Source organism: Austrofundulus limnaeus, unplaced genomic scaffold, assembly GCF_001266775.1.
Source record: "Austrofundulus limnaeus strain Quisiro unplaced genomic scaffold, Austrofundulus_limnaeus-1.0 Scaffold987, whole genome shotgun sequence".
Classification (NCBI taxonomy): Eukaryota; Metazoa; Chordata; class Actinopteri; order Cyprinodontiformes; family Rivulidae; genus Austrofundulus; species Austrofundulus limnaeus.
Genome location: NW_013953389.1, coordinates 1 through 25,314, shown reverse-complemented (window position 1 = coordinate 25,314; position 25,314 = coordinate 1). Strand labels below are relative to the sequence as shown.

The 25,314-nt window shown below is 39.6% G+C and overlaps 3 protein-coding genes across 11 annotated transcripts in view; all 3 read right to left on the bottom strand.

Moving 5' to 3' along the window:
- Positions 1-2,901, bottom strand: part of sh2b3 (SH2B adaptor protein 3) — a 26,172-nt gene extending 23,271 nt beyond the window's left edge. For all 3 annotated transcript variants that reach the window (XM_014030007.1, XM_014030005.1, XM_014030008.1), the window contains exon 1: positions 2,604-2,901. The gene's annotated coding sequence lies outside the window, so the exon portion shown is untranslated. The remainder of the gene's footprint in view (positions 1-2,603) is intronic.
- Positions 2,902-4,640: 1,739 nt separating this feature from the next.
- On the bottom strand, positions 4,641-9,009 carry pheta1 (PH domain containing endocytic trafficking adaptor 1). Of its 5 annotated transcripts, none has more exons than XM_014030013.1 (3): positions 8,973-9,009; positions 8,476-8,524; positions 4,641-7,336 (listed from the first exon to the last, which is right to left on the bottom strand). In XM_014030013.1, the coding sequence occupies exon 3, from the start codon at positions 7,313-7,315 to the stop codon at positions 6,449-6,451; it is 867 nt and encodes a 288-aa protein (XP_013885467.1). In that variant the 5' UTR covers positions 7,316-7,336; positions 8,476-8,524; positions 8,973-9,009; the 3' UTR covers positions 4,641-6,448. The 5 variants fall into 5 exon arrangements, with proteins under 5 accessions (XP_013885467.1, XP_013885468.1, XP_013885469.1 ...); XM_014030014.1 differs by having other exon boundaries at positions 8,476-8,527; positions 8,973-9,005; XM_014030015.1 differs by lacking the exon at positions 8,973-9,009 and adding an exon at positions 8,674-8,966.
- A 2,610-nt stretch (positions 9,010-11,619) lies between these two features.
- Positions 11,620-25,171, bottom strand: prr16 (proline rich 16). Of its 3 annotated transcripts, XM_014030010.1 has the most exons (4): positions 24,612-25,171; positions 23,942-24,511; positions 18,102-19,171; positions 11,623-13,269 (listed from the first exon to the last, which is right to left on the bottom strand). In XM_014030010.1, the coding sequence occupies exons 2-3, from the start codon at positions 24,074-24,076 to the stop codon at positions 18,308-18,310; spliced, it is 999 nt and encodes a 332-aa protein (XP_013885464.1). In that variant the 5' UTR covers positions 24,077-24,511; positions 24,612-25,171; the 3' UTR covers positions 11,623-13,269; positions 18,102-18,307. The 3 variants fall into 3 exon arrangements, with proteins under 3 accessions (XP_013885465.1, XP_013885464.1, XP_013885463.1); XM_014030011.1 differs by lacking the exon at positions 23,942-24,511 and having other exon boundaries at positions 11,620-13,269; positions 24,612-24,889; XM_014030009.1 differs by having other exon boundaries at positions 23,942-25,171.
- Between the last annotated feature and the right edge of the window lie 143 nt (positions 25,172-25,314).

Genomic DNA, 25,314 nt, shown 5'->3' with positions numbered 1-25,314 from the left:
TTCCGATTCGATATGCAAAATGTAGCATCCATGCTAGCTCTGTTAACAAACAAGCCAGCTGATGAGACGTCACGTCTTTTACTGTGCATGCGTGTCACATCAGTGCTGTGTAGCGTTCACACAGGAGTCTGATGAAGGTCACATTTTAAATGTAATGTGAACGTTCACACAAAAAGATCGGATTTTTTCAAAAAACCGGAACTGAGCATTAAGACCTGCAGTGTGAACGTAGCCTAAGTCAAATTTATTTTCGATACATTCAGCATTTTCATAACAACTGAAGGTAAACATACTTGATTGTGGCATAGAATTGAACTATGTGGCTGGAAAATAGATAAACCCCCTGAGAAATCACGCCTCTGTTTTCCAGAGAAATCACAAGAAGACGGAGGGAAAGTCCAGGACTGCTCACATCTTTTCATTAAGCCTGTGACAGCATCACTGCCTGAAGTTTGGACACCAACCAAACATAAGCTACTTTTTTTCTGAGACAAAAACGTTGTGATACCCAATACTCGCAATCTCTAATGAAGTTGTGATTGATAGAAAAAAAAGTTTTACAAGTTATTTCCTGAGGCCCTAATTCTCCCAGTAATTGTTATATTTGGCCCACTCCCACCTGAAGTTGGAGGGATTCGATTTTGAGCTTCATCGGCGTGTGACGGGAAAATCCACACACTTCTGCACAAGAGCCCTTTTCTCATCGATACTACGCGAAGCGAATGAGAAGTGAAAACAGAACCAAAAAATATTCAAGCATCAGAAATCAAGAGGGGGGTTTGTGGGAAGTTGCGCACCTTTTTTTCAGAAAACGATCAGATTTACTTGGAACTGTTCAAGCAGAGGAGGATACTGGAAGTAACGAAGAAAAAAAAAACATTTCAAATTACACAGGCTGGCACATGCTGAAACTGTCTGAAACTAAAACAAAACAAAAAGAAACCTCAAGTTCACCTTAGCAGGCATTACTTCCCCACCCAGAGGGCACGTCTGTCTGTCTGTGTTCCAGTTAATGAAGGTGTGACAGCTGTAGTAACTAAATGAGTCAAAGGAAAGAATGCAAAACCTCAGCTGGCTGAACATTTCTAAGAATCTTTAAAAATGTCTACGTTAAAATCAATACGATGACATAACAACCAGATGGTGAGGCTTACCTTAGAGTCAGCACTGTTGCCCTGATATTTATATTATAATCCATTTAATAAAAGAATATTAGCATTTAACGAGCACATAAACCCATTAACATGTTAAAAGCAGAGCTAAAAGAGATGAACCCCTCATTTTTTTTACTTCCTTTCTTGAAAAACTCACGAATTAACTCTCCCCTCAGTAGGTTTCCTCCACAGCCTTGTGCTCATTTGTGCAGAGGAAGAGACACCAGGATGCTACAAAGCGACAAACAACAACTCTTCTGGCGGAGCTGCAAGCGTCTCAAGCAGAAAAACGTGTTGCTGGGAACGCAGTGAATTAAAAGAAATAATAGAAACGCAAAAGCATTGCTATCATCTGGGTCATCGTGTCGTCAGTAGTTTAAAAAAACTGTTAAAAAAACTTGCACATGTATCTTTAATCAACCTTTACATCATGTCTAARTCTAAATCTTAAATTAGGACCATTTCTACAATTCACCTCACAGTCAAACATGTCGTGATGCACTGATGTGTAAGAAACATGTCATCTTTGAGCTGTTACATGTGAGGCTAATTTCAAGTGGTTTGTGTGGTTTTGAAGTTGCAGTAAGGGGGAACTTTCAACTGTTTAATAAATGTAGCAACATATTGTTTTATAAAGAAACAACCCTGCTGTTTTGGAGCGTATACAGTATATTCAGAGAGAGACACACGTCTGATTTGAAGCAAAGTACTTTTTAAACTTTTGCCTTAAGCTATAAAAGCAGCTCTGAGCTCACTCCTGTTCTGTAAACAGGTCAAGGTAAAAGTGCTCATAACAACAGCTGAACTTGGTCCAGACAAAGATAAAAAATACACAGCCAGGAAGAAACACAAATGGAAAACACACACACACACACACACATACATACATACATACATACATACATACATACATACATACATACATACACACAACAAATAAATTAAACCATAATAATAAAAATGTGTTCCTGTAAACAAAAACTGTGATCAAACAGTATCTTTAAACACGCCACCGTGGCCTGAGTTTGCTGTTGCGTCATCACCATGGTGACCACTGATAGTTTGCGCTAATTAATAAACACCAATTAATAAAAACACGTCCTCAAAGCCCTGCTTGGCCCCAGAATGCACGTCTTTTTTTCTTTACAACATAGTGGCCCATTTGCTGAATATGAGGTGAGGAAGGAAAGGTTTTAACGAGGCTAATTCTAAGCAAAAATGTTTGATTTTTACGCAAAAAAACATCTGCGCAAGCCCAAAAGATGTGCAGACCCTTTAAACGTCCACGAGCACATTTTCGATCAAGGATAAAAAGGTCGCTTTTAGGTTGATGTTGAACCCCTTTTGCAATGTTTTAGAGGTTAATAGAGATGCAAAGTTGGTAAATGTGGCATCATTTTAAGACAATAAAGTGAATAAAAGATGGCACGGTGTGCACAGCATACTCACGTTCTCCGTTATCTCGGACGGGCACCCACCGCGGCACGACGACTAGCCACCAAGTTGGACTTCGCATAACGGAAATGTGCGGAGAAGCATCTAAACAAAAGTAGCTTCTAGAAGAAGTGGAGAGTGGACTTCAGCGGAAAAGGTGCAGTTTAGCCCTTCGCCTTCTCTCTCTCTCATGGTGACTGCACGCGCCCGGTCCTCCGCAACAGAAAGAGGAAAGAAAACTTTCAGCCACCAAGTTGACGCGGAAAAAAAAGGCTACTGCTCATTTCCGCTGTCAAAAAGAAAAAAAAAAAAGTGCCGCCGTCCAAGCGAGTCAGAAAAAGCTCTGCCAAGTTAACGGAAACACAAAACAATACTTCCGGTTATGATATTTCAAAATAAGACATCATGTCGTGTCCAGTCAGTTGAACCACGAAATAAAAAAAAGAAAACATCTAAACATTGAGCTGGTAAAATTATTCGCAACCAGGAATTTCTCCATGATGATTTAACTTTATTAAATTATGTGATTTTCAACAGCTTGAGACTAACTTGGCTTAAATCTGGTTTTATTTTGAAAGTCTCAAAGAGGAAGTAAACTTACCACAATTTTTTTCTGCCACTGGCTGAAGCACGAAGAACGGAATGTGCAAAACACAGAAACTGTTCAGACTTTAGCCACAAGACCTGTACTTTAATTACTGTAAAATATCGATGTCTCTGACTGGTTTGTCAGAGTTATATCATATTATCGGTGTTTAATAGCAAAGTAAAATTATAATAAATATGACGAACTGTCTTTAATTCCTTTAAAAGATGGAGATGGCCTGGAGAAGATGTCAGCTCACTCAGGCTGTGGGGTGTCGCATCTCCAGCAACAGGAAACATTCAGTGGGATGTCTTGAATTAGTTTTTCTACACTTTAACATCAGGAAAATATATCACATCTTCAATGGTTAATGTTTTCTCACGATTTATTTTATTTTGGGGTGTTTTTGTGGGTTGTGTGTTTACACAGAGCACATCTACCTGTCTCAACAGGTGTGAGGCGCTGATAGTCCTGGGGGTCACAAGGCAAATATATAAACCTGTTACACAGCGACCCCTGGCGAGAAATACCTGTATTACATCAGTAATGTTTGCATAATGCAGACCTGTGTAGAGCCTCTCAGGAGTCTGCAAGCTGTGGCTCCCGGGCCTCAAGTGTCTCTTTGTAACTTTGACCAAAAAATAAATGAATGGCAATGAATATTTATAGGTTAACTGCAGCAGTTCTCTTGTCCTGATTTCTGTAAGTAGTAATGCAGTAAGTAAAAATGCTGCAATAAAAGGATACTACTGAGTCATTTAACAAACATAATCAATCAGTGGTTTGTTAGCTGGGTTAGCACTTCATTAAATTAACATTTTAACTATACAATCTGGTATTTTTTTCTAAAATCTACTAAAAAAACTAAACAATTTTGATGTGTTAATAGCAAGTTGCTCAAGGTAAACAATAAAAATAGCAGTTTTATAAATTTGTCACATTATTTACATTGCTGGTTTTAGACCAGGCTTATTTAATTAAACTGCTCAGGGGGGCACAGTTATTCAAAGCCAACAGCTGAAGGGCCAGACATCCAGCAATTAATGCCATTATGTACAGTATATTAAATTTACAATTTAAAATACTGTTTTTTTTAAGTGACCTCATTAGAAAGCAGACTGAGTTGTATAACTGTGTCATACATTATCAGGACCAGCTCTGAAWTTTTTTGTCATTTTAGTTTTTAAATGCATTTTGCATTAAAAATATATTATTACTGTATTTATTCATGGAWAATACTAGAAATTTAACTCTAAAAATCATCCATAAAGTGGGGGTGTAGTATTATACAYGGGTTATTGATGACTCAATTTTTTTATACTTTTTAAGCTCAAAAATGATTGTATTATATTTGAGATTGTATTTTACATGAATAAATATGGTATTTTAAATTAGCTGATTGTGCTCACCCACAGGTCAGGTCCATCGGTTGGATAACCCTGGTTCAGACTAACAAAGCTGAGATCTTTGTAATATAAAAGTGTTTATTGAGTGGTTCAAACGACAACAAAAAATAATAAATTGTTGGGTACCATAGTAGAACATTTCRTTATTGCTTATTCAATATAATTCAYTCAATGTGCTTTATATCACTGAAATATGCTACTAAAATGATATTTATTTTAAAAAAATGTTATCTGTGCTATTCTCTTTTCGTACTTTTAAGAAAAAGGGTTGAAATGACATTTTCACAACTTCCTTAATGAATACAATGACATGTGAGAGAAAACAGCAAGAACACATTCAGATTTTTTTTATCATTCATAAGAACAGTAGTGTAAATACTGATATTTTAAACAACAGTCAAACTGTACAAGTTTCTTCACTGTCGTTGCTGCACAAGTTGAGTGTATAACAGTCATGATAGCGCTGATTAAAAGTTGCTGAGTCATTCTCAAAAAGTGATTGCACTGAAATGAGCCTTTGGCAGGAAAGTTAAGAGAGGCGGGATTAGAAATCGATATGGTAGATTAAAAAAAATAAAATCAATGCAGTCGTGTGGTAACAGCTTCAAGTGCACAGCTCTAAAGAAAACATACAAAACGTAGAAATCAGCTCCACCAATCTGTAAAAAAAATAATTGGGAGGACTGCTACCGTTATTTTCCAACAGGGAATAGGAAATATTCAAACCTAAAACCAATTAGATGTTCAAAAACAGCACAGACCTGCAGGTTTACTCCTTTAGTAACATTCACCGTTATAAAAAAAATAATGCAAAGGTAGGATTGAAATGATTGCATAAAATGAGATAYATGAACGCGCTACAATGGCACAAGTCGAGTCGTGTAAAATAAAAAATTAAAAAATGCTCCCTTTCATGGAATCCGAGATTTAAATAAGAACCAAGTGACAAGCACTCTTAGGACACAGCATCATCTGGCTGCTGGCGAACAACAGCTAAAAATAAAAGGACATCTTGCTTGAAACGAGACATCACCAGGGGTCCCTGGATGCTCTGATATCAACGAGATCCCCCAGGTGAGACAGCAGAAAAGTTTTCTCCGACATTTCCCCGTTGGTTACGTTGGTTTTAAGTCACAAGAAACAACTGCTAATTGTCTTACTTGTAAAAGCAGTTTTTTTCTCTGATGTAATGCATACGACTGGATTTTAAAAAATCAGTTTTGAACTATTTTTCCACCTACCGGTACATGAAAATGCTCAGACCGCACAAATAACGCGTAATAATAACCTTAGTCATGCAGATTTGCCTTCTATAATCCATAACAGAGACTTTTTGGCTTTTATTTAATTAAAACACTTAGATGGGGTTAGTTAAGTTTTTTTGTGTGTGTGTCTCTAGGACCTTAGCAGATAACTGCATGTGCAGTTTACAGCTTTAATTAAAATACCACAAATTGATTGCACAACTGTACGTGGCAGCCAAAGAGGCAGAAAAGCAGAACACTGGCACTATTTATTTTTTTAAATCAGTGAAATATTCCATATGATCACAGGAGGCTGGGCTGCTGCAATGAAACTGAGTAGTGTGTTATTAAATAGTTATTAATATCTTAGCAAGTGTGGAAAGAGCAAGTTTTGTGTTTTTTTACATTATAAAAAAATATAGTGTTGAGTTTTAAGACTGATTGATTCACAAGTGTCATTCAAAGTGTGATGTGGTCTCAAAATATTAGCCTTTTTAACAATAAGACTGCAGTTAATTGTTTTTGTCTTCCTGAGGATGAAGTTCAGTAAGAACTGCTGAATGATTAGAAAGGAATGGTTAAGTTGTGGGAAAAAAAAGAAAAAGAGGTGAACCTGCTGTCAGTTTACTGGCTCTGCAGCCACTGCGCTCTCAGTTCCTCCACCTCTCTGCCGTACCACTCGTGGAGTTTGGAGAAATAGCCGGTGCCGGGGGAGACCGGGCTCTCCAGCGACGCTCCGACCCTCCGCGGCGGCACGGGCGGAGCCCTCGCTCCATCGGCCCCGCAGCTGAAGGCGTTCACAGAGTCCGCGCTGCCCTCCCAGGCGACGCAGGACGCCCCGCCCTCCGCGAAGCCATTATCCAGGGCGGCAGGTGGTTTACTCCATGATACTCCATTCTCTCTGGAGCTCCCAGGGAAGAGCTGCACTTCATCCTGGAGGCTCCTCTGGGCAGAAGCGAGGACCGTCATGGAAGGAATGCTCGACGATGACGAAAGGGACGATAAAGACGAGGAAGAGGAGGACGCTGCAGACTTGGATTGTGCCGTCGGATTTCTTCGGGAAGACCTGGGCCTGCCCAGCTGGCTTCCTGCAGCCTCCTGGATCTCCTCCAGCTGCCGCTCCAGCTCCTTCACCACCAGCCTCATGTAGTCGAAGCTGGCCCTCGACAGCGCCTTCACCCACGACTCCATGGCCGCGTGGTTCTCAGCTGCCATCTTGTACACCCGCGCCTTGGCGCAGTCGAACTTGATGGCGAAGGCGAACTCCTCGGCCGACTCGCACAGCTCCACCGTGCACCCCTCAAGAACGATGACGCCGATGGGCTCCCGGCTGTCCCGCTCCTCAAAGTAGAAGAGCATGTTGCCCTTGAGGACGAACCAGCGCCGGTGGTAAGCGGTGTTGCGCTCGCCCTTCTTGAACAGGAAGCCCGTCTTGTCCGGTGGCGTGTCACAGGTGGCGTAGTACGCCACGCTGCGCTCGTTCAACTTCATCTTCTCCCCTTACAGTTTTACCTGGAAAGCATCAAAAATGTCACCGAGAAAGTTAGACCTAGTGTAAGTTCAATGCTACTGATTACAAACATAAAACATTATCCTGAACTGTAACAAGTTGTGCCGTTTTAATGCASTTTAAAAGCTTTCAGTAATAAGATGCAGTAATCAAAACATTCAACTGAATCCACTGAAAACTACGTGGAAGAAAATGTGGTAAAATAATTGTTTTAAAAATCTATATGCCTACTTTACCCAACAAATCTGTGCACAAATACATCTAAATTGTTTGACTTCCATGGACATCGCCATTGTTGACCTACTATCAGTCAAATGAACCATTGTTATGAGAAACAGAAGTGTGATTTTGTTTCCTGCTTTAAGTTCTTATGAATGACATGAGAATTTGCAGCTTTTTCTTTCGGCCAGGCTTTTTTTTTTGCTTCAAAGTTTTAAAGTGTGTGTATTTTGTATTTTCTGGGCACATACTTCAGTTCTATACCACAATCAAGTAACTGTTACCAAAATACTGTTTATATCAAAAAATAAATTTGACTTTGCATCATAGTCTATTTAAACGCCTTGATGTTGTCTCTTTAAGAACCTTCTACCGTTTCTGACACTCCCACTTCAGCACGGCTTCACAACAATGCTTCGGGGGAGGGGTGCTCTGTGGGGCCAGAACTTTTGTCTGGGGGGGGGGGTCTGAGCTCCAAGTGTTTAGGCGGCTCTAAATGGCTACCACAGATATATGATATAAAGCTCAAAACAATTGATTGTATGGTACTGCTGCAGCGTTTTTTACAACTCAAGGGTTTTATGGCCAGACTTCAACGTCATGTGTTATAAAGTCATCAGATTCTGCTTAAAACCTTCCCAAAAGACTTTTCACCTCATCTGCTAGTCTCCTCCCCAATGAAAAAGGAAGCCAAGCAGTGCTTTTACTTCTACTTGAGCAGCCACACACAATCAAAAGCATATTCATACCAACCTTTAAATGGTGTTTGTTAAACTGAGCTACTAATCCAATTTCCCTTGGGTTAAAAATAAACAAACCTACCAAATCCTGTGGAAACCTGAGTGCTGCTAATCACCAACAACCTGCCTGGGTAAAAAGCTGTTAGTGATTTGATAAAATTAAAAAAAAGGTTATTACTTACCTGTTTATCTCATATCCAGCTGACATCTGGATCGCTCACCTTCTTCTACCTCCTCAAACAAAAGATAAACCTGGTCACTATTAAGACACCAACTCTCACTCACCTAAAGGCATTTAACATCAATGATAACAACCCCGGCGTCCAGTTTCAGCTGTAATAAAGACAGCGTTTGAGATTAGCTGTTTTATTATCCTTCACCTCTGCTCGCTAATCGCGTCTGGGTGAAATGATTCAGCCTCCAGCAGGCTGATAGTAGGTCACAAGCGTTTTACACATCAGCACTTTCCGAGAACTCATTTCTGCAAACAGTTATAAAAAAAAATCACTAAAATTGCGTAGCTTGTTCGGCGTCTGCTGCGTGCCAACCGAGCTATTTTAGCCACTTATAAACATACAGCTGGTATTCATGAGCTCAACTGAGTTTATTTTTGTTTTTTTACAACAGGAAGCTTCGACTCCTAAACTATAAAAACAAAGTGAGAACAAACTGAATATACCTGCGGATACAGCTGCTTCTGTCCTGCTTTATAATCTCCCGTTTGTTTATTTTACTTCGACTTCTTCATCGCTTTTTTCCTCCTTTCTTTTTTCYTATCACGTGACTAAGAGGAGGGGGCTGCTTGATATGTTTCAAGCGAACAGCTAACATGGGCGGAGTCATCTCCATGATTCCACTTCTGCGRTAGCACCTCTTATCCGGATAGGCGGTAGAATAAAACATGCGCACCTCTTCTTTGTCCTTGGAAAAATGTGGTTCTTGAAACATCAGCCTCATCTTCTTAGAAGAATCAGGAATAATCTAAAACATTTAACCGGGGTTTTCCCAGTCTTTAGCTTCACTGAACTATCCTGATTTTGTCATAAATTGATGAAATTCCTGGGTGTTTTATGTCATAGACTTGAAGTGATATAGTCTAATTTGGCCCTTGTGTGTGAGCTAGCTTTGGGGCCCCATTGACATTTTTTACCCTATAAAAACATTTTAAAAATTGCAATGCCATCTGAGATCTGACAAAGCCTGCTTTGTTAGCTTTCATTAAATTAACTATAGGTAGATCTAGAATGTTTCTCCGTTTAAACCCAATTTTTTTTCCATTTCAATCTTCAAATGGATAGAAGAATATGAGCAACATATAAATCAACATGAAAGCCTTTTTTATCATCTAAAGATTAAGCAGCAAGTGGAAGCAACAGTTTTGATAAAAAAAATAATATGAGACAAAAAAGACTTACTGGCTGATTTTTATGAAAAATAATAAAATAGAGTTCCATAAAACATTGATCTAGTTGTTCCACGTTTTGAGTTTGTTTTAAGTTACTTATTTCTTTTTAGTCATTTTTATTTCTCACCAATTTGCAACATATTGTCTAAACTATAGGCTTTTTAAAACACTGTATTTTTACTTTGTTCAAACTGCATATTTAAAGAAAATACAGTAAAGTTTCGTTAGGAATGAGCAACTTCTTATTCTCTGCAAAAACAGCTGTACAACCCAACAACACTTCTGCCTGGAGTTGTATGTGCTCAAGGGCAACAAGGCAGAGTTAAATATGTACATTTTCTCTGCAGGTCATTTCCACTTCATGTGTTTGAACTTCAGAAATTGTCTTTCTTAAAACGGCTTCTTTTGTCCTTTAGGCTGTTGCTGCACCATTTCTGTAACTTCACCCTTCGGTATGACTGCTGCGGCTTGTGTGACCAATAAGCCAGCATGATTTTATCAAAATATCTTTTCAGGGCACATCGTGGCCTCTAGCGTTGCCATTTTCCTATCTCATCATGTTAATCTTCAAATAAGAGAAGCAGCAGTTGATGACATTTACTATAGTTTCCTTCTTCAGAACTATTTATAGGCTACTGTATTGTGAAAGATTAGTGGACAAGAGCATGGTTTCTTAAATCAAAAACAGGCAAAAAAAAAAAAAACACTGAAATTATTGTGTAAAACTAGACACAAACACCAACACTGAGTGCAAAGTGTTTACTTCTCACAAGTATTTCCAAAAAAGTTTGTGAACACACAACAAAACATCACCGACAGCTTTCCAGACATTCCGGTCGGTCGTCTTTCTGTGCGTGAATTCAGTTCGTGTYCGCTGAGAAGAAAGAGCTGGAGTTTACACGCTTCAGTCTGAGCCCGGTGAGACGCTTTATTTTTAGTTCTTTCAAGTTTCACCTGCAAACGTTTTTCTCCAACTCATTATTTTCCAGCATGACCTGTCGATTCATGCTTCCAATTTGACACTTTTCATCAGCTGAAAAATTAATTGCGCCTATTTTTTTCTTTTTATCAATTTGCTGTCAGATTTCTTTTAGGGTTTGCAGGATTAACTTGATGAACACAGCATGAGAAAACCAGAAAGACTATCTCACATATACAGTGTGTTGCAAAAATATTCACTCCTCTTGGTAATCTTTTTAAATTTGTTGCAGACCCCATCCAACCTGAAGGACATGAAACTGTTTGGTCTTGAGGACTGGACTGAAATTCCAGTGGTTGGATCGAGATCACAGAGGTGTACCAGAAGAGACTTGCTGCTGTAACGACTGCACAAAGTAGTGACACAAAGTATTGGGCTGCATGACCTCTTGCAGAAACTTCAAGAAAAGAGCAATAAGAGTAACACACAAGGCTCAGTACCTGGATCATACTGACCTACTGTTTATGCAATCAAAACTGCTAATACTTATCGACACAGTCAAATTACGAACAGCTCTAATAATGCAAAAAGAAGAAAAAATAAACTGCTAGAAAATTGTCAAAAACTATTCAAGAGAAGGGGAGGAGTTTATGAGCTAAAAGGTTTATGTCAGTATCAGATGATCAAAACCAAAAACAGTTTTCGGAATTTCTGTCGGTGGGTTAAAGCTTTGGAACAAGTTTAATGTCCAAACATTAAGCAGTTTAAAACACCATATAAAACAATTATTATGGATGAAGATCAGACTTGAATAGGTAATATTATTCTTACTTTAACTTACTATTATTATTTATGTGACTGAGCATTGTATTATTGTCTTAAGATGACATTCGACGGGGTTCTACTTTAGAGTGCACTTTATCATTTTATTGTTTAGGTGTGTGTGTGTGTGTGTGTGTGTGTGTGTGTGTGTGTGTGTGTGTGTGTGTGTGTGTGTGTGTACACACACACACATATATATACATATATATATATACATATATACACACACACACTTTTGTAATAGTTGTTGGATGTATTATTTTGTAAGAAATTCAGAATAACCTCTTTGATGAATAAGAAGCGATGGGAGTAAGGATGCAGGAGTGAGCTAATGAGTGTATATTTCTGCCCACTCCTTTGAGCATATAAATATCGTATATTTATAATGTGTCTGTTACCTTCTGTTACATTCAACAGAAATTATTAAAAACAAATAGACACTATTCATTAGTCTTATATTTTTGAACGATTCAAAACAAGTTTGTCCTCACTTAACTTTATTAATCTGAAGTTTTTTTTTTTTTTTTTGCTTAAATTCCAGTTAAGGCAACATAATGGTAAGAATACCAAGAGGAATAAATACTTTTGCAAGGCACTATATCTGCTTTAGAAAGCAGAGCACCCTGCACACTGAACGCACCAACAGACAGCCTCTTCACAGAAATGCATAGTAAAACACAGTGAAAGCAGGACAAAGTGAAGAGTCAGCCATGCATTCATTCAGTCTCCCTTCTGATAAAGAACAAATATTTGGTTTACTCCACTTTCATCTCCATCTTACTTCCTTTACTAACAAAATACACCATTCAGTAAAGTGTCTTGCAGTGGTAATTTTATCCATACAAACATTTTTCTGTGTATATAAACTCTTTCCACTTTGTCCTGCAAAAAAAAAAAAAAACATTTTCTTCATAAAACCTCTCAGTCATCAACATTATATCAAAAATATCCTCTTTTTAAATGTTAAAGTCTCTGTAGAAAAATGCCAGAAATATATTGATATCAAACATGTACATGTAGTTGTATACAAATAAAATTTGATGAAAATTATTACTTCTTCAATAACTCTTTAAAGCTCTAAGCTACGCCACACTGTACCGATTCTGTGAGAGATGCTTGAATGAATGGCACAAGAGTTGAGCAAAGACATGATCAACGAACGTGTGGACACAGATCAGTGACCACATCATCATTCATTTCAGAAACACTGGTCTTGACAAAAGCAGTCTGTGGTGGTGATATGGCACATACTGACATAATATTATTTTCTCCTTATCTGCAGTCCAGCAGAGMAGCAATATTTTTTTCTGACTCACAGGCAGACCTATAGAGCCATCCACACACAATTACAATTCTTAAAAGGCAAATTCCATCGGTTGAGTGGAGCTATTGATTTCCATCTGAGTATGCACAGACCCAAAGTCTTTATAGACATCAATCAAATCCTGGCTGACATCATTTCACCCCATCTGGTGCCGCTTCGTTTAAACTCGCCTCGTTACTTTTGATAATTGGGTTTCAGCAGAATTCCAATCTTTAATTCAGCCATTTATAAAAACAAACATTTCACCACYGCCACAACACAGTCGTCTGTTAGATCTTATATACAGTGACTGTCCTTCAGCTTGGTAGTGACTCCCAAATCTGTGCCTGAAGGTTGTTTAGTGCTCAGACTATTGTCTCCTGGTGGGTGAAAGCCATTAGCACTTTCAGTAAAAGAAGGCTGATGTTTTGGCTCAGCGCTGGCTCCTCCCTCCCTGATCAACCGGGGTCGATTAGCGGACGGCGCAAGCCTCCCTTCCTCTTGAAGCTCAAGAATCTCAATGGACCCTGCAGAGGAGGAGAAAAGGAAATGCATTAATGTCTGACTGCACAGAGGAGGGCCACTTGCCAGTCACAATTCCAAATGCTTCTAGAGGAAAAATGAAAAGTATCATTGCCCAGACACAAGCACTAGCAACACTTAAAGTGAACAGGACTAAACTGCCTGACACATTTTCCCCTGTTAAGTTAAAAATGCTTTCCTTTCTGAAACATCAATTGCCTTTTCTTTTTACCATTTCTTGGCCTACTCTGGTGGTAAGGTAGTGAGAAGAGGACCCCATCTGGGCTATCTTTGCACTGACAAATTTGATCCTGTTGTCGAGATATTGTTTACCTCTCCAGAACACGAAGCAGCTGAGGCCCCGACGTTTTAGCAGATTTCAAAGGGGCRTGAAAAGCTCAAATTAGGTGAGCTTCACTAGCAAATCTTTCTAAGTTTCACTGAACCATCAAGGCCTTTGATTTTGTCTTGCACACATGGCTGCATGAGCGCCCAATTACTGTCTTTTTGCGCAGATTTACCTTCAAACACATAAAAATGTATCTTTTAAYGCCATGCACAATCGTCTCCGCAACACACACACACACATACATGCCCACTCACGTTCTCACATCATGACTTTATCTGAGTCGCGGAGAAAGAAGCACCGAGGATCAGCCAGTATTCTGGCCTGGCATGCATCAGATTTGTGTCTGAAGGAGCTGGTGTTTACAGAGAGTAATTATATATATTACTATATTATATATATATAGTCCCGGCGTCTAGGGTACCCAGGACACACAACATATAAAGTCTGGACACAAATATGTTTAAATAAGAACACAAATTTAATGATATTAAACCTGGGAGCCCCACTCAAAACAAACAAAAAGGAGTCTGTTTATTCTGTGATCTAACAAACCTTCGAAACACCGTCTCCATTACAGATGTTAGGCCTCTGGCATGTAAAGCCAAAAATTATTTGTTTTATTGGGTTTCATGCTTCCTCGTAACATTTTTATTCTCAGTAATTAAAATGAAATGTAGCTTATTGAGGCAAACAAAAATCAAAGTAAACGATGCGTGCCGAACAAGGATGAGCAAATAGACAAAGTCTCTCAGCAGACGATCGCCACCAGCAATCAGACTGAGAAACAACTGCTAATTAATATTCTCAGGCAAATATCTCTCTCTCTTTCTTGCTCTTACTACTGAGTTTTATTACTCGCTGTGTGCTTGCCAAGTTAAAAAATCTGATGAAGACAATACAGGGACTAGAAGCACTACCACCACACATTWAACTAATGCCCATTTACAACTGAAGCAATCAGCCGTTCTGATCAGACAGATTCTGAGGTAATTAGGAAAACAGCAGGTTAACTTTTGATAAGATGTTCAAGTAAACACTGTAAACAGATTATTTATACTGATAATTTTACAGGGCTTAACCACCAAAAAAGTATTTTCATAAACTTCATTTGCGGTTTTAGGCTGATGAGGCTCTGAATAGACAAGCAACATTTCCTGATTACAGTATACATACAGTGTTGAACTGCTTCCAGTGGTGTTTGCTGTACAAAGTGCTATTTTTTTTAATAATAGCAACCTCACCCACATGGATATTGAGATGCATGTGCACAAAGAGATTGTTCTGCATACAGATGTTGCTGAGTGGGAGTGAAGCCTCAGCCAAGGAGAAGGGAAGAAAGAAATGAAGGAACTGTGCGCGCGAGCAGAGCAGAGATGCAGAGAGATAGAGCTGGGCTACGAATTAGAGCAGTGAGCTGTAGGGAGTGGGTCAGAGCGGTTGACTCAGGCCTGACTCATGATGGAGGCGGTGAAGATCCACCTCCACCCTGCCCATTACAACTTTATCCTCAAGCCTGGAGCGTTGGAGCTCAGATAGCCTTTAGAAAAACATTGAAACCCTCCTACAGCCATGGTCACTGGAGCAGAGGTATTTAGTTTATTAGGACCAATTTACTGTAAGTCATGGAGGTATTTACCACTGATGACTCAAAATATGTTTTTAATAAGCGCAAATGGTTGAACTGTTTAAGTCAAAGTGAATAAYATTAAGAACATARGCTAGCAATATTCATTCCTTCAAGGAATGCTGAGTTTTTAGTTATTTGATTTGTTGTTTGAGTTGATGTTTTTATGTTATTGTTTTTATTTTTAATTTAATTTAATTTATGTTATTTAGCATTGTTTTGTAAATTATGTTTCGCTTGAATATATTCCGGGTCGAAAAGTGGCAGACATAAGATTTATTCTTCTTCTTCTACCTTTTTTTGGTTTATTTTTAATTTTTGTACATAGTATTTTTTAATGAAATGAAAAAAATTTTGAATTTAATTGAATTTTAGACGGATGCTGAGATTTCTGAGTTTTATGCAATCTCATTCAGTATTGTAAGATATTACAAAAAAGCATGTATTCGTACTCATTTTTAATTCAAAAATGCTTTATTGATCCCAGAGGGAAATTAGTTAAGATAAGAAGATAGATATGACTCTAGGGTAAGAGTAGGACAATGTTTAGTTTTTGTTTGTAGATCATTATTGTTTAAATTTATTTTTTTTGAGAAAAAATGCGCAGATAAGATTTTTTCTTCTTCTTTCCGTTGCCTTTCATTTTATTTGTGATTTGTGTTTTGTTGTTTTTTAAAGAAATGAAATGAMTAAWCGAATAAATAAATGTCAACCAGTTGTGGCAGCCACTTTGAACTCCAAAATGTTAATCAGTTGGAGATGTTGTTCATGGTTCATTAATAGTCAATCCAGTGGTTCATTAGATATTTTGCTAACAGAACACAGTCACAGGCAAAAACAAAACTGTGCAATACTTCTGTATGCTGTAATAGGAGCATTTGGACAATCCAAAGTGAAAAGTGCAGACACCTTTACCTTTAATCATACAATTACAGTTAGTTTTTCTTCTTTTGTCAATTCCCTCAGTTCAATAAACAGTGCATTAGCTGCTAGCAAAGTGCCACTGTGGAAACGTTCCCAAGAACAGCATATATTAATGGTATTGGCTGTAATCTACTCTGTTCAGCACTAATGTGTATGTGTGTGTATGCTGCTGCTGCCAGACTCATTAGGATCCACTAATACAAGATAAATAGAGTGAATGTTTTTAACAGAGGGACCATCAAGAGGACCAACACCCCTCACATCACAGACTCCCTTTTTTCACTCTCTCGCTCAGTCCCCACTCTTTTCTGCCCCCCACCACCCCAATCCAATTTCTCATTTTTCTCATGGCTGAATATCCACTGATCCCTAATCCGCATGCCGATTTGAGATCGGAAGGCCAGCGAGGTCATGCATTAGATTTAGTCATCAGTGAGTGTTATTCTAAACCTGATTTTTCTCACTCCTAACCTTCAAGCCTCCCACCCACTCAATACCAGCACCAACATGCGATTTAAAGTGCATATGAGATGTATTGTTTTTAAAACCTCCCACCCCTTGAGCCTACATAACTGCTCCCTTGCAGATCTTTGCCTCGCTGCTCCTTTCCCTCTGTCTTTACTTACGTCCTCTTCTGTGCTTTCCCTCTCAGTTTATCAGAAAGAAGAYGTGCAGCAGTAGTTCTGAGCTTTGTTAAAGCAAAGCTTGGAACAAAGGCAGGCTGTTATCTTCTGTTGTTTAATGCAGCTAATTAAGGGCATTGCTCTGAGGAAGGTGCTACTATTCTCATCTAACTCTAGGGTATGCTGTCTCCCCAAGTCTGCCAAGCTGACATGTGCTTCTACGCGCACACGCACACGCACACGCACACACACACACACACACACACACACGCAATTCCTTGACATTCAATTCGAAAATGATTATCTACTCACACACATTGGAAACTCAAGCATTATTAATTATGCTTCCTAATAGAAGCTGATAAAGCGGAAACTACCAACTCCGAATGTAGGCTGCGATGGAACGATATAAATGCTGATTTTTATTCCTTTAAGGACATAAAAGTGCAGCACTTTTTCAGCTGTATTATCTTGATTCAAGGGCAGAACTGATAGGCTTACTGCTCATTTTAGTCTCATATAACTGCCACAGTGGGGTGGCATAGCATTCACAAAGGGGTGGAGACGAGTGTCTAAACAAAGGAGCTCTGTTTCTAAGGTCGGAAGAAAGAAAATACAAGTTTTTGTTAGAATTTGCTGTAAAAACATCCAGTCCTCAAATCCAGAAGACTGTGCGTCATCAGACAGTTCTCTCTCTTCCCCAGCACACAGTGCCACTCTCTCTTTTCATTATCTCCTTCAATCCTACAGCCTCASTCTACGTCAACAAAATGGGACTTAGACTGGAAGGTAATGAAGGAAGAGTGAGTGGAAACGCACTTGTACCTAACTGTGCATTTAGGCAAGYGTGCATGAAAATATAAACACATCCATCTGAACATGGCTTTGATTTATCGCTGTATTTCTGTAAAATATGGCCATTTTACTGTGTGCAGGTGTCAGTGTATGGGAAGCTCTTTAAGGCTTTGGATGAGGACTGAGGAAAGCAGGTTCCCAGAAGAACATAAATTAATCACAGCCTCTTCTAAGAAACAAGTTCCTGAGTTTGAGACTCATCATTATCAAGAGCTTCCAGAGTGACACATACACAGTTGTGCTGTTGTCAATCATCTTTCCTAATGTTTTGTGTATTTTTTAGTCATTTATTATTGACTGTAAGGGACACACACATGCACAGCTCTGTAAACACGTCTCCACATGAATGCAAATAAACTTGCATGAGGACAAACTCACAGTTGTGCATCGGAGCGCACACGCAGTCGCTCTTCCTCCCTTTCTCTTCCTGACAAACACAATCATACATGCACAAACACTCACCGCTTCCTCCTGATCTCGCTGTTTACGTCTCAGCGCCCGTGGCGATGCTTTTTTCTTCATTGCGCTTCTTTTCTCCCTCCTTTTGTTTTCCGTTTCCCAGCCCCTCCTCTCTCTGTTTGGATAATCCAAAGTTCAACTGGAGTAGAAAACACTATTAATTATTCAAGAATGTTTAAGTAAAGACATAACAGGGTGGGGGCTTGGTGTCAAACCGTGGTGGTGGTTGATTTACGCAGGATTGTTTTATGGGGTTTTCGGGAGGGCGTGTGGGGAGACACACAAGGTGGAGGAGTGTTTGTTGTGGGTGGGAAACTGTGGCTGACTGAAAGCCCTCCGTTTTCCAACATCAGTTGATGAGAAAGAACGTGAGAGGAAGGAGGCGGGGAGGATGAGCAGCAATGCACAGGACTGAGCCTCATGTCGCTCAGTTCTGCCTGTAGGTGTAGTTCAGTGTCGTCTACATCATACTGGAGGTCACAGTCTGGGCAGTAGCCGTGATACTGGACCTTCTCGCTGAAGCGGACTCTCTCGCGAGGTTCCCTGCTGGGGGCTTTAGGGCATTTGCTTTTCTCGTGGCGGAGAAGCGGCATGGGTCTTGGCAATGTAGGAACGAGACCCGATTCGGAAATCTCGCTGTCCCCAGTAATGAAGCACGGAGTTGATGAGAATAAATCCTTGTTTGGTTTCAGCGGGAAAACCCCACCGTTCCTTATCAAAGACCCATTTGCCTTGGATATATTCCCTGACAGGACGAAAGTTGGATGAGGCAGATTCTTAATGTTGTGGTCCTCTGCTCTCATCGGAGTGAGTCTTGGAGGTGGCAGGGGYGGGTGGGATTTCTTGAGCACAGTCAGGACTGAAGAAGGGCTGAAAAGTACCGGACTGAGGGGCACTTGGGTTTTAAAGATGCAGTCATCAGGGTAAACCTTCATCTTCTCCAAGCTTGAAGCAGTGGTGGTTGTGGTGGTGGAGCTTGAGCTGGAGTTTAGCGTGTCTGTCTTGGAGCTGTCCGTTAGTCCGTCCTCTTCCAGTTGCAGGTCCCCAGTCAGGGTGTCAATCTCATGCACAACCTGGCAACAAGCAGAGGAAGAGTCGAGATTAATAAACCTAGGTGACAGTGCGGCATGAGAAGATGAAACATTACCTGTCCTACAATGATCAAAAAGAACAAAGAATAAATAAACAGGTAGGCAGCTGGAGAAATCAAGCAGAAAGGTGCAAGGTGTTATGAAACAACTACATTATTTTTTAGAAAATTTGTGCTTTTAATGCTTTTTTTCCAGATAAAAAATTAAAACGGAACATTCTATATTATTATTCTAGAATATAAYATCAACTACAAATATGAAGAACTGGATTTTGACAATCACAACCCTGAAAAACTTGGGATGTTGTGTAAAATAGATATGAAATGTAGTCGATGAGATATTTGAAGTCTTCCCACTGAGGATTCTAAAGTTGCTCAACTATTTTAAGATACAATTCTTGAAACTGGTGAACTTTGGTCTGTCTTTACTTCTGAGAGTTTCAGCCTCTAAAATGTTTTTTTAATACCCAATSCTTTCACTGACCTGTTGCCAATTAATCTAGTTAGTTTTAAAAATGCTCTTCAAGCTGTTTCTTAGTCATACATTTACTTTTACATCTTTTTAGTGTCACTCTCCAAACTTTTTTGAGATGTGTTGCTGCCATCAAAATTAAAATGACCTTTAACTTTTTTTTCAAAAATGATAACTTAGTTCAAACATTTGATATTTACCGTGTTTCACTGAGAATAAAATATGGTTTTATGAGATCTCGAAATCATTGAATTTGGTTTTCATTTGCATTTTACATAACACCCCCAACTTCTTTGAAAGTAGGTTGGTGTAATTTGTAGGAAGAATCGTGAATCTCAATTGTAAATTAACTGATATAAAGCAACAATTACATCCAAAATTACTTTGGAACCTTCAAATTTGTCTAGTAAAAACAAGGCACTCATTTGTTTAATATACAAAACCAGTGCTAGATGAAAAACTGGAGCATAGGGAAAAAAAACACTAAAATGGACAAAATAAAAAACAAAAAAATCAATTAGCTTACTGGAAAACTGTCACACAGAAAGACTACTTAAAACGGCAGAATAAATCTGTTAAATAATTTACACTACATTGCACAAAACTATTATGAGGAGGGCTGATGAATAAAACTTTAGAGCAGAAAAATTGCTGAAGATCCTTTAAAAAGGGCGGCATAAATTTATATCAGGTTTTATTGGAACAGATGGGAGAAATACTCTACCATTCGAGTGCAAGATCATTTCTGTCTTCATAGCTTGCGGACAAACTATTTACGAACGTTTGAGCAGAAATGTGATTTGCTGGCACTAAGTGGTGCTGGGAACTTTATACCAAATTAGTCATACAAAAATATTATACCCTACCTGCAAAAACAAAGCATATGGAACAATAAAATCCTTCTGGGCATGATGAATATTTTTTTCCATCCATCCATCTATCCATCCATACTCTGCACACCAATCTAAGACCAAGACAAGTAAAAGTACCACACGATGTTTTAAATATATACCCTCATGTCCCTGGCACTTGGAAGAGGAGTGCGTATTCTTTTGTATGTATATGTATTGGAGTGCTCAAACAGTAGCTGGACGCTWGTTTTAAATCACACATATGAACATTGTCCAAGGAAAGCGCAGTGGACAAAATTAAATAATGGTGCCAACATCTTCTGGAAACTTAAAACTGATATTCAGTCATAYGATGCCTGTGTGCTGCAGCCATTTTAACAAGTCTGTCCAAAATATTCCCTTTGGATGAGAGAGCCTTCCTGGTTTCCTTTGATGCCCAGAACTGAAGAMCTGGACATTTTATTAATTGCTGCTYGACTATTGAGGAACCAGAAAGTCYAAAATAACTAAAACGGAGAATGCCTGAGTTTTTATGGCTGAAACTTTTCTGTTGAGAAAAGCCTGGAAGTCAATGAAGGTATGTGTTTATCTTAATGCTAAGGTTTTAGAGAAAGCTCTGCGTTGCAYTTGGGTTATGTGGTGTGAATGACTCTCACTTACAACCACAACTCATTTTAGTACAATATCTGTAAAACTGACTGACATGTATCAGTTTTTGTATTTGCTAATGTTGTTAGTTGACTGCGGCAGCCATTTAATCAGCTGAAAACATAATCCATTTCAGTGGTTTGTGAGATATTTTACTAACAGACAGAACTGACTCCAAATACTTATTGGCAAAATTTTTAACAAAGTCCTTGGAGATGATTCTCGGTTACTACCACAGCAACTTTTAGGTAAATATTTATAAAACTGACAAAATTATAGACACTTTTGCGTCTTTTAGGTTAGTTTTCTGTGACGGCCATGTTGATTTGGGTTGACTCCAAAAGTTAATTAGTCATAGATGCATATCCAGTGTTTACTTTCTGAGAGTTTTGCTAAAGTTTGGGATATTTTGCACACACACACACACACACACACACACACACACACACACACACACACGAACATGGACAACATTATCATTCCCCTTTGCCTTTCAGACAATAATATTCACACAAAAAAAACTTAGCAGAAGGAATAAAAAATATATACACTCCATCAACAGCACATGTGCCTATTTTTAGTTTTTGAATACTCCCTAATTCAAAACACGATAAGAGACACTCAAACACTGGCTTCAGAAGAGCTTAGGAAAGAAACGGAGTGTTGGAAAAAGAAAATACAGACTGAGAAGAGAGTGAGTAGGCTAGAGCGGGAAAGGCATGGAGCTAAACTCTCCATGCAGTCTTTAAATGGATAATTTGTTGGGACACACACACACACGAGGTAATACCAGTATCCCAGTCTGCAGCCCCTGCTGTAGGCCACACAGCTTGGGTGGCTGTGCCAAGCATCTGAGCAGAGTCCAGACTCGGCTCTGTGAGTTCTAACAGATAACTGCGTTTCAAACGGATTTAGGCCCAAACACCGGCTTTGATAGTAACACCCCCTTGAGGCTTCTATTTAATGTGTTAGCTGTGTCAGAATAACTGATCCTTTATACAATTTCCTGCGAGCAAAGAAATAATAATAAAAACAGAAAAACAAGAGAGAAGAAAGAGGCCCCGTGAGAAGAAAATTACAATAGACAGATTATGATGCCCTGTTGATGTGGTTTGACTCTGGTCCCTGCTGAACAGATAGTAAACTGCTGAAGAAGACGAAAAAAAGTTGAACTCATTACAATGTCATGTAGACCAGTCAATACAGATTTTTTTTCTTTCCTCGTGCCATCCTAAAATAATAATTTGTAAGAAAACTTTGAGAACAGCTGCCAGCTACCACAGGCGTTTGTTTATGTGCAGAAACAGAAAAATGACTGAAAATAGGTCAATGTATTTGTACATATTTACTCTCAGATTTGTTGAGGAAAACATGCAGATAAAAAGATGGCTGCTGGTCCAGACGGAGTTTCTCAAGAGCCACGTGTGTTTGAATGCCAAGCTCTGTTTGTGGACTCCACCACCCTGATTGATCCTTGATATTTATTCTTAACAGTTGCCTTACTCCATCTTTCTGCTTTCTTTTGYGTTTAAAAGCAAATTCACTATTTCCACCTGTCCATTTCCACCACGTGTCTACCTACAGACTCCAGTTAACCTAATGAAGGTCAGTCACGTGACTCGAGCTTCCACGTGGTTTTCGATGGTTTCAGCTGATTACTTTGTTTGCATGTAACGCGTACCCGCATTTCAGAAATGCATATTAACTGTCAAACTACTGGAGTTTGTCAAACTGCACTGTTTGATGCAACACAGGAGGATAACCCATATTGTTTTGGATTTCAAGTTTGCAATAAGCATCGTAAAGCTCATTTTTTAAGAAAGAAAAAAAGAAAAGATGTAGAAAAGGGAGGCGAGGAGGCAGGACGAGACAGATGCTGTGTGCACTACCCATCCATAATGTAGAAAGCAGCTATGCAATAAGATTTCATTACACTGACAGCTTATCATGTTAAGGTGAAAGGTTTAGGACAGCAGCACGGATACCTGCTGTAGAGGAATGTAAACATAAGAGCAAGTAAGACTGTTTTTTGTTCCAAGCAAGGTGACWGAATGAGTTTCAGTGATTGGGATTAGATCCACAGATTTGAAGTGGCTGCAACGTTTACATAAAACACACGTCACAGAGAGGCTCGATTAGGAAAAAAACTTGCTTTTCAGATCTCTCAAACATCCCCCAATGAACACACGCGCCTCCGCTGACACTCCATMTGTGCATCACCGAGTTTTAAATGGGCAGACAGCTCTGAGAGTTTTGATCTTCAACAGGAGCGACAGGAGGTCGCAACCACAACAGAAGGAAGGGTTGATGAACGGCCGCCTTAATTAAAACATATAAAATACAAGGTGAGTCAAAAAGAGAAAGAGATATCTGTTGTCTGCGAGAGATCGTTCTCAGCAAAAAACAACAGCCTGCATTTAGATGATGAAATGCAATGCAAAGGCGCATTCCTGGTTGAACCAACTTGTCCATTAAATATTAATTGGAATTACATTTTTCCTCACTTTCATCATGGTTTGTGAGTAGAGGCTGCCCTGTCATTTCACACCCCACAGCCTCCTGTGTCAAATGTCTTTCATGCTGGAGATGATCACATATTAGTGGGCAGGAGGAGGGAGGAGGAGCACAATCTGTGTATACTAAGTGAGTGAGTGAGTGTGTGCCATCTCCAGGCCAGTGAGGTGGATGTCAGCCTCCCATTACAAACAAAATATAGAGAGCATCATATCAATAAAGAAAAAAAGAACAGACTTTGAAAACAATGTGTTCCCTAACCATTTACCTCCTTCAGCTCTTTGGCGACATCCTTAAGGTCTCCCAGGATGTTTTCCAAATTCTCCACGATTGTCTTGATCTCCTTTTTCACTTGCACTTTGGAGACTACTCCTTCAGCCTCCGCATTTGGTGTCCCTGACATTATTCAGTTTGTGGCACAAGTCTGGGTTTTCTTCTTCTTCTTCTTCTTCTTCTTCTTCTTCTTCTTCTGCGGAGGATCTCTCGTCAAACCCTTTGGTCGCCTGGATCCCACTTCGCCTGGAACATCTTTATTCAGTCCCCCCTCCTGGCTCTGCCTACACTTTTCTTTTCTCTGCTACATCACGGCCAGGGCAGAGAAACGAAGTGGCGTCGGGGCAAGCAGTCTATATATCCAACACTACTGGGCATGCGCAACAGACGCCAAAAACACGAAGAATATCGATTGTTAAAATCCTGTATCGCGCCGTCTGAGGAGAAGCGGAAGGCGGCCACAGGTTTGGGAACAACATATCCAGGCGCTTCTGCCCAACAAAAACCAAACAACGACGCGCCGACATCTTCCGCGACAGTTGCGAGGCTTTAATTCAACATTTTTCTGTGGAGAAAAATAACACCGCGCGGACAAGCGCTAAATTAACTGGTTAGCTGTAGAAGAAGAGAAACGCTACCCAAAGCAAAGGTAACACGCTCTATACCTCCATCCCCGACACCACCGGGTAGCGACACCCCCAGAGGCTCTTTCCTGTGAAAAACTCCCCGCCAGGTTCATCCTGTCTCCATCGCTGCCGCCTCGGAGCGTCTGAGGAGCTGCAGCAGCAGCCGACGTCCGGGCTCGCGGAGCAGCATCCTCGCACGCGCAGCTCTTCCCTGCCTCCCTCTCTTTCCTCCCTCGCGCTCTTTCCTCCTACTGCTGACAGCGTCACTTTCTGTGTGCGCGTTATATTACTGTGGTCGTGTTTTTCACGGTTAAATAACTTAATTATTCACACCTGCTGCTTGTAGTTAATCAAACCCAACCTGCCATCCGCGTGAAAGCTAAATTAGTGAGCTAATTACAAGAATTAGGCCACTCAAGCGTGGGAAATATAAATATTATTTTGTTGATTTTTTTAACTAACTGATTTTTAAACTTTATTTGCATACAGTAAAGCTTTTGAATATTGATGTGCATTAAGAGCTAATTCAGACTTGTATTTTTTAAGTCAGGGATTCTCAAGCCATTTGGGTCTGGGGACCCCAAACAAGGTCGAAAAAAAATTCCAGGGACCCCCTCATAAACCCTGTGCTGTTTTAAAAGATAATTTATTGTCATTTCAACCCCTAAATGCCATGGGAATCAATCAATCAATCAATCAATCAATCAATCAATCAATCAATCAATCAATCAATCAATCAATC

What these genes read in the sequence shown, in the direction of transcription:
- pheta1 (XM_014030013.1), bottom strand. Translation starts at nt 7,315, where the DNA reads ATGAAGTTGAACGAGCGCAGCGTGGCGTACTACGCCACCTGTGACACG.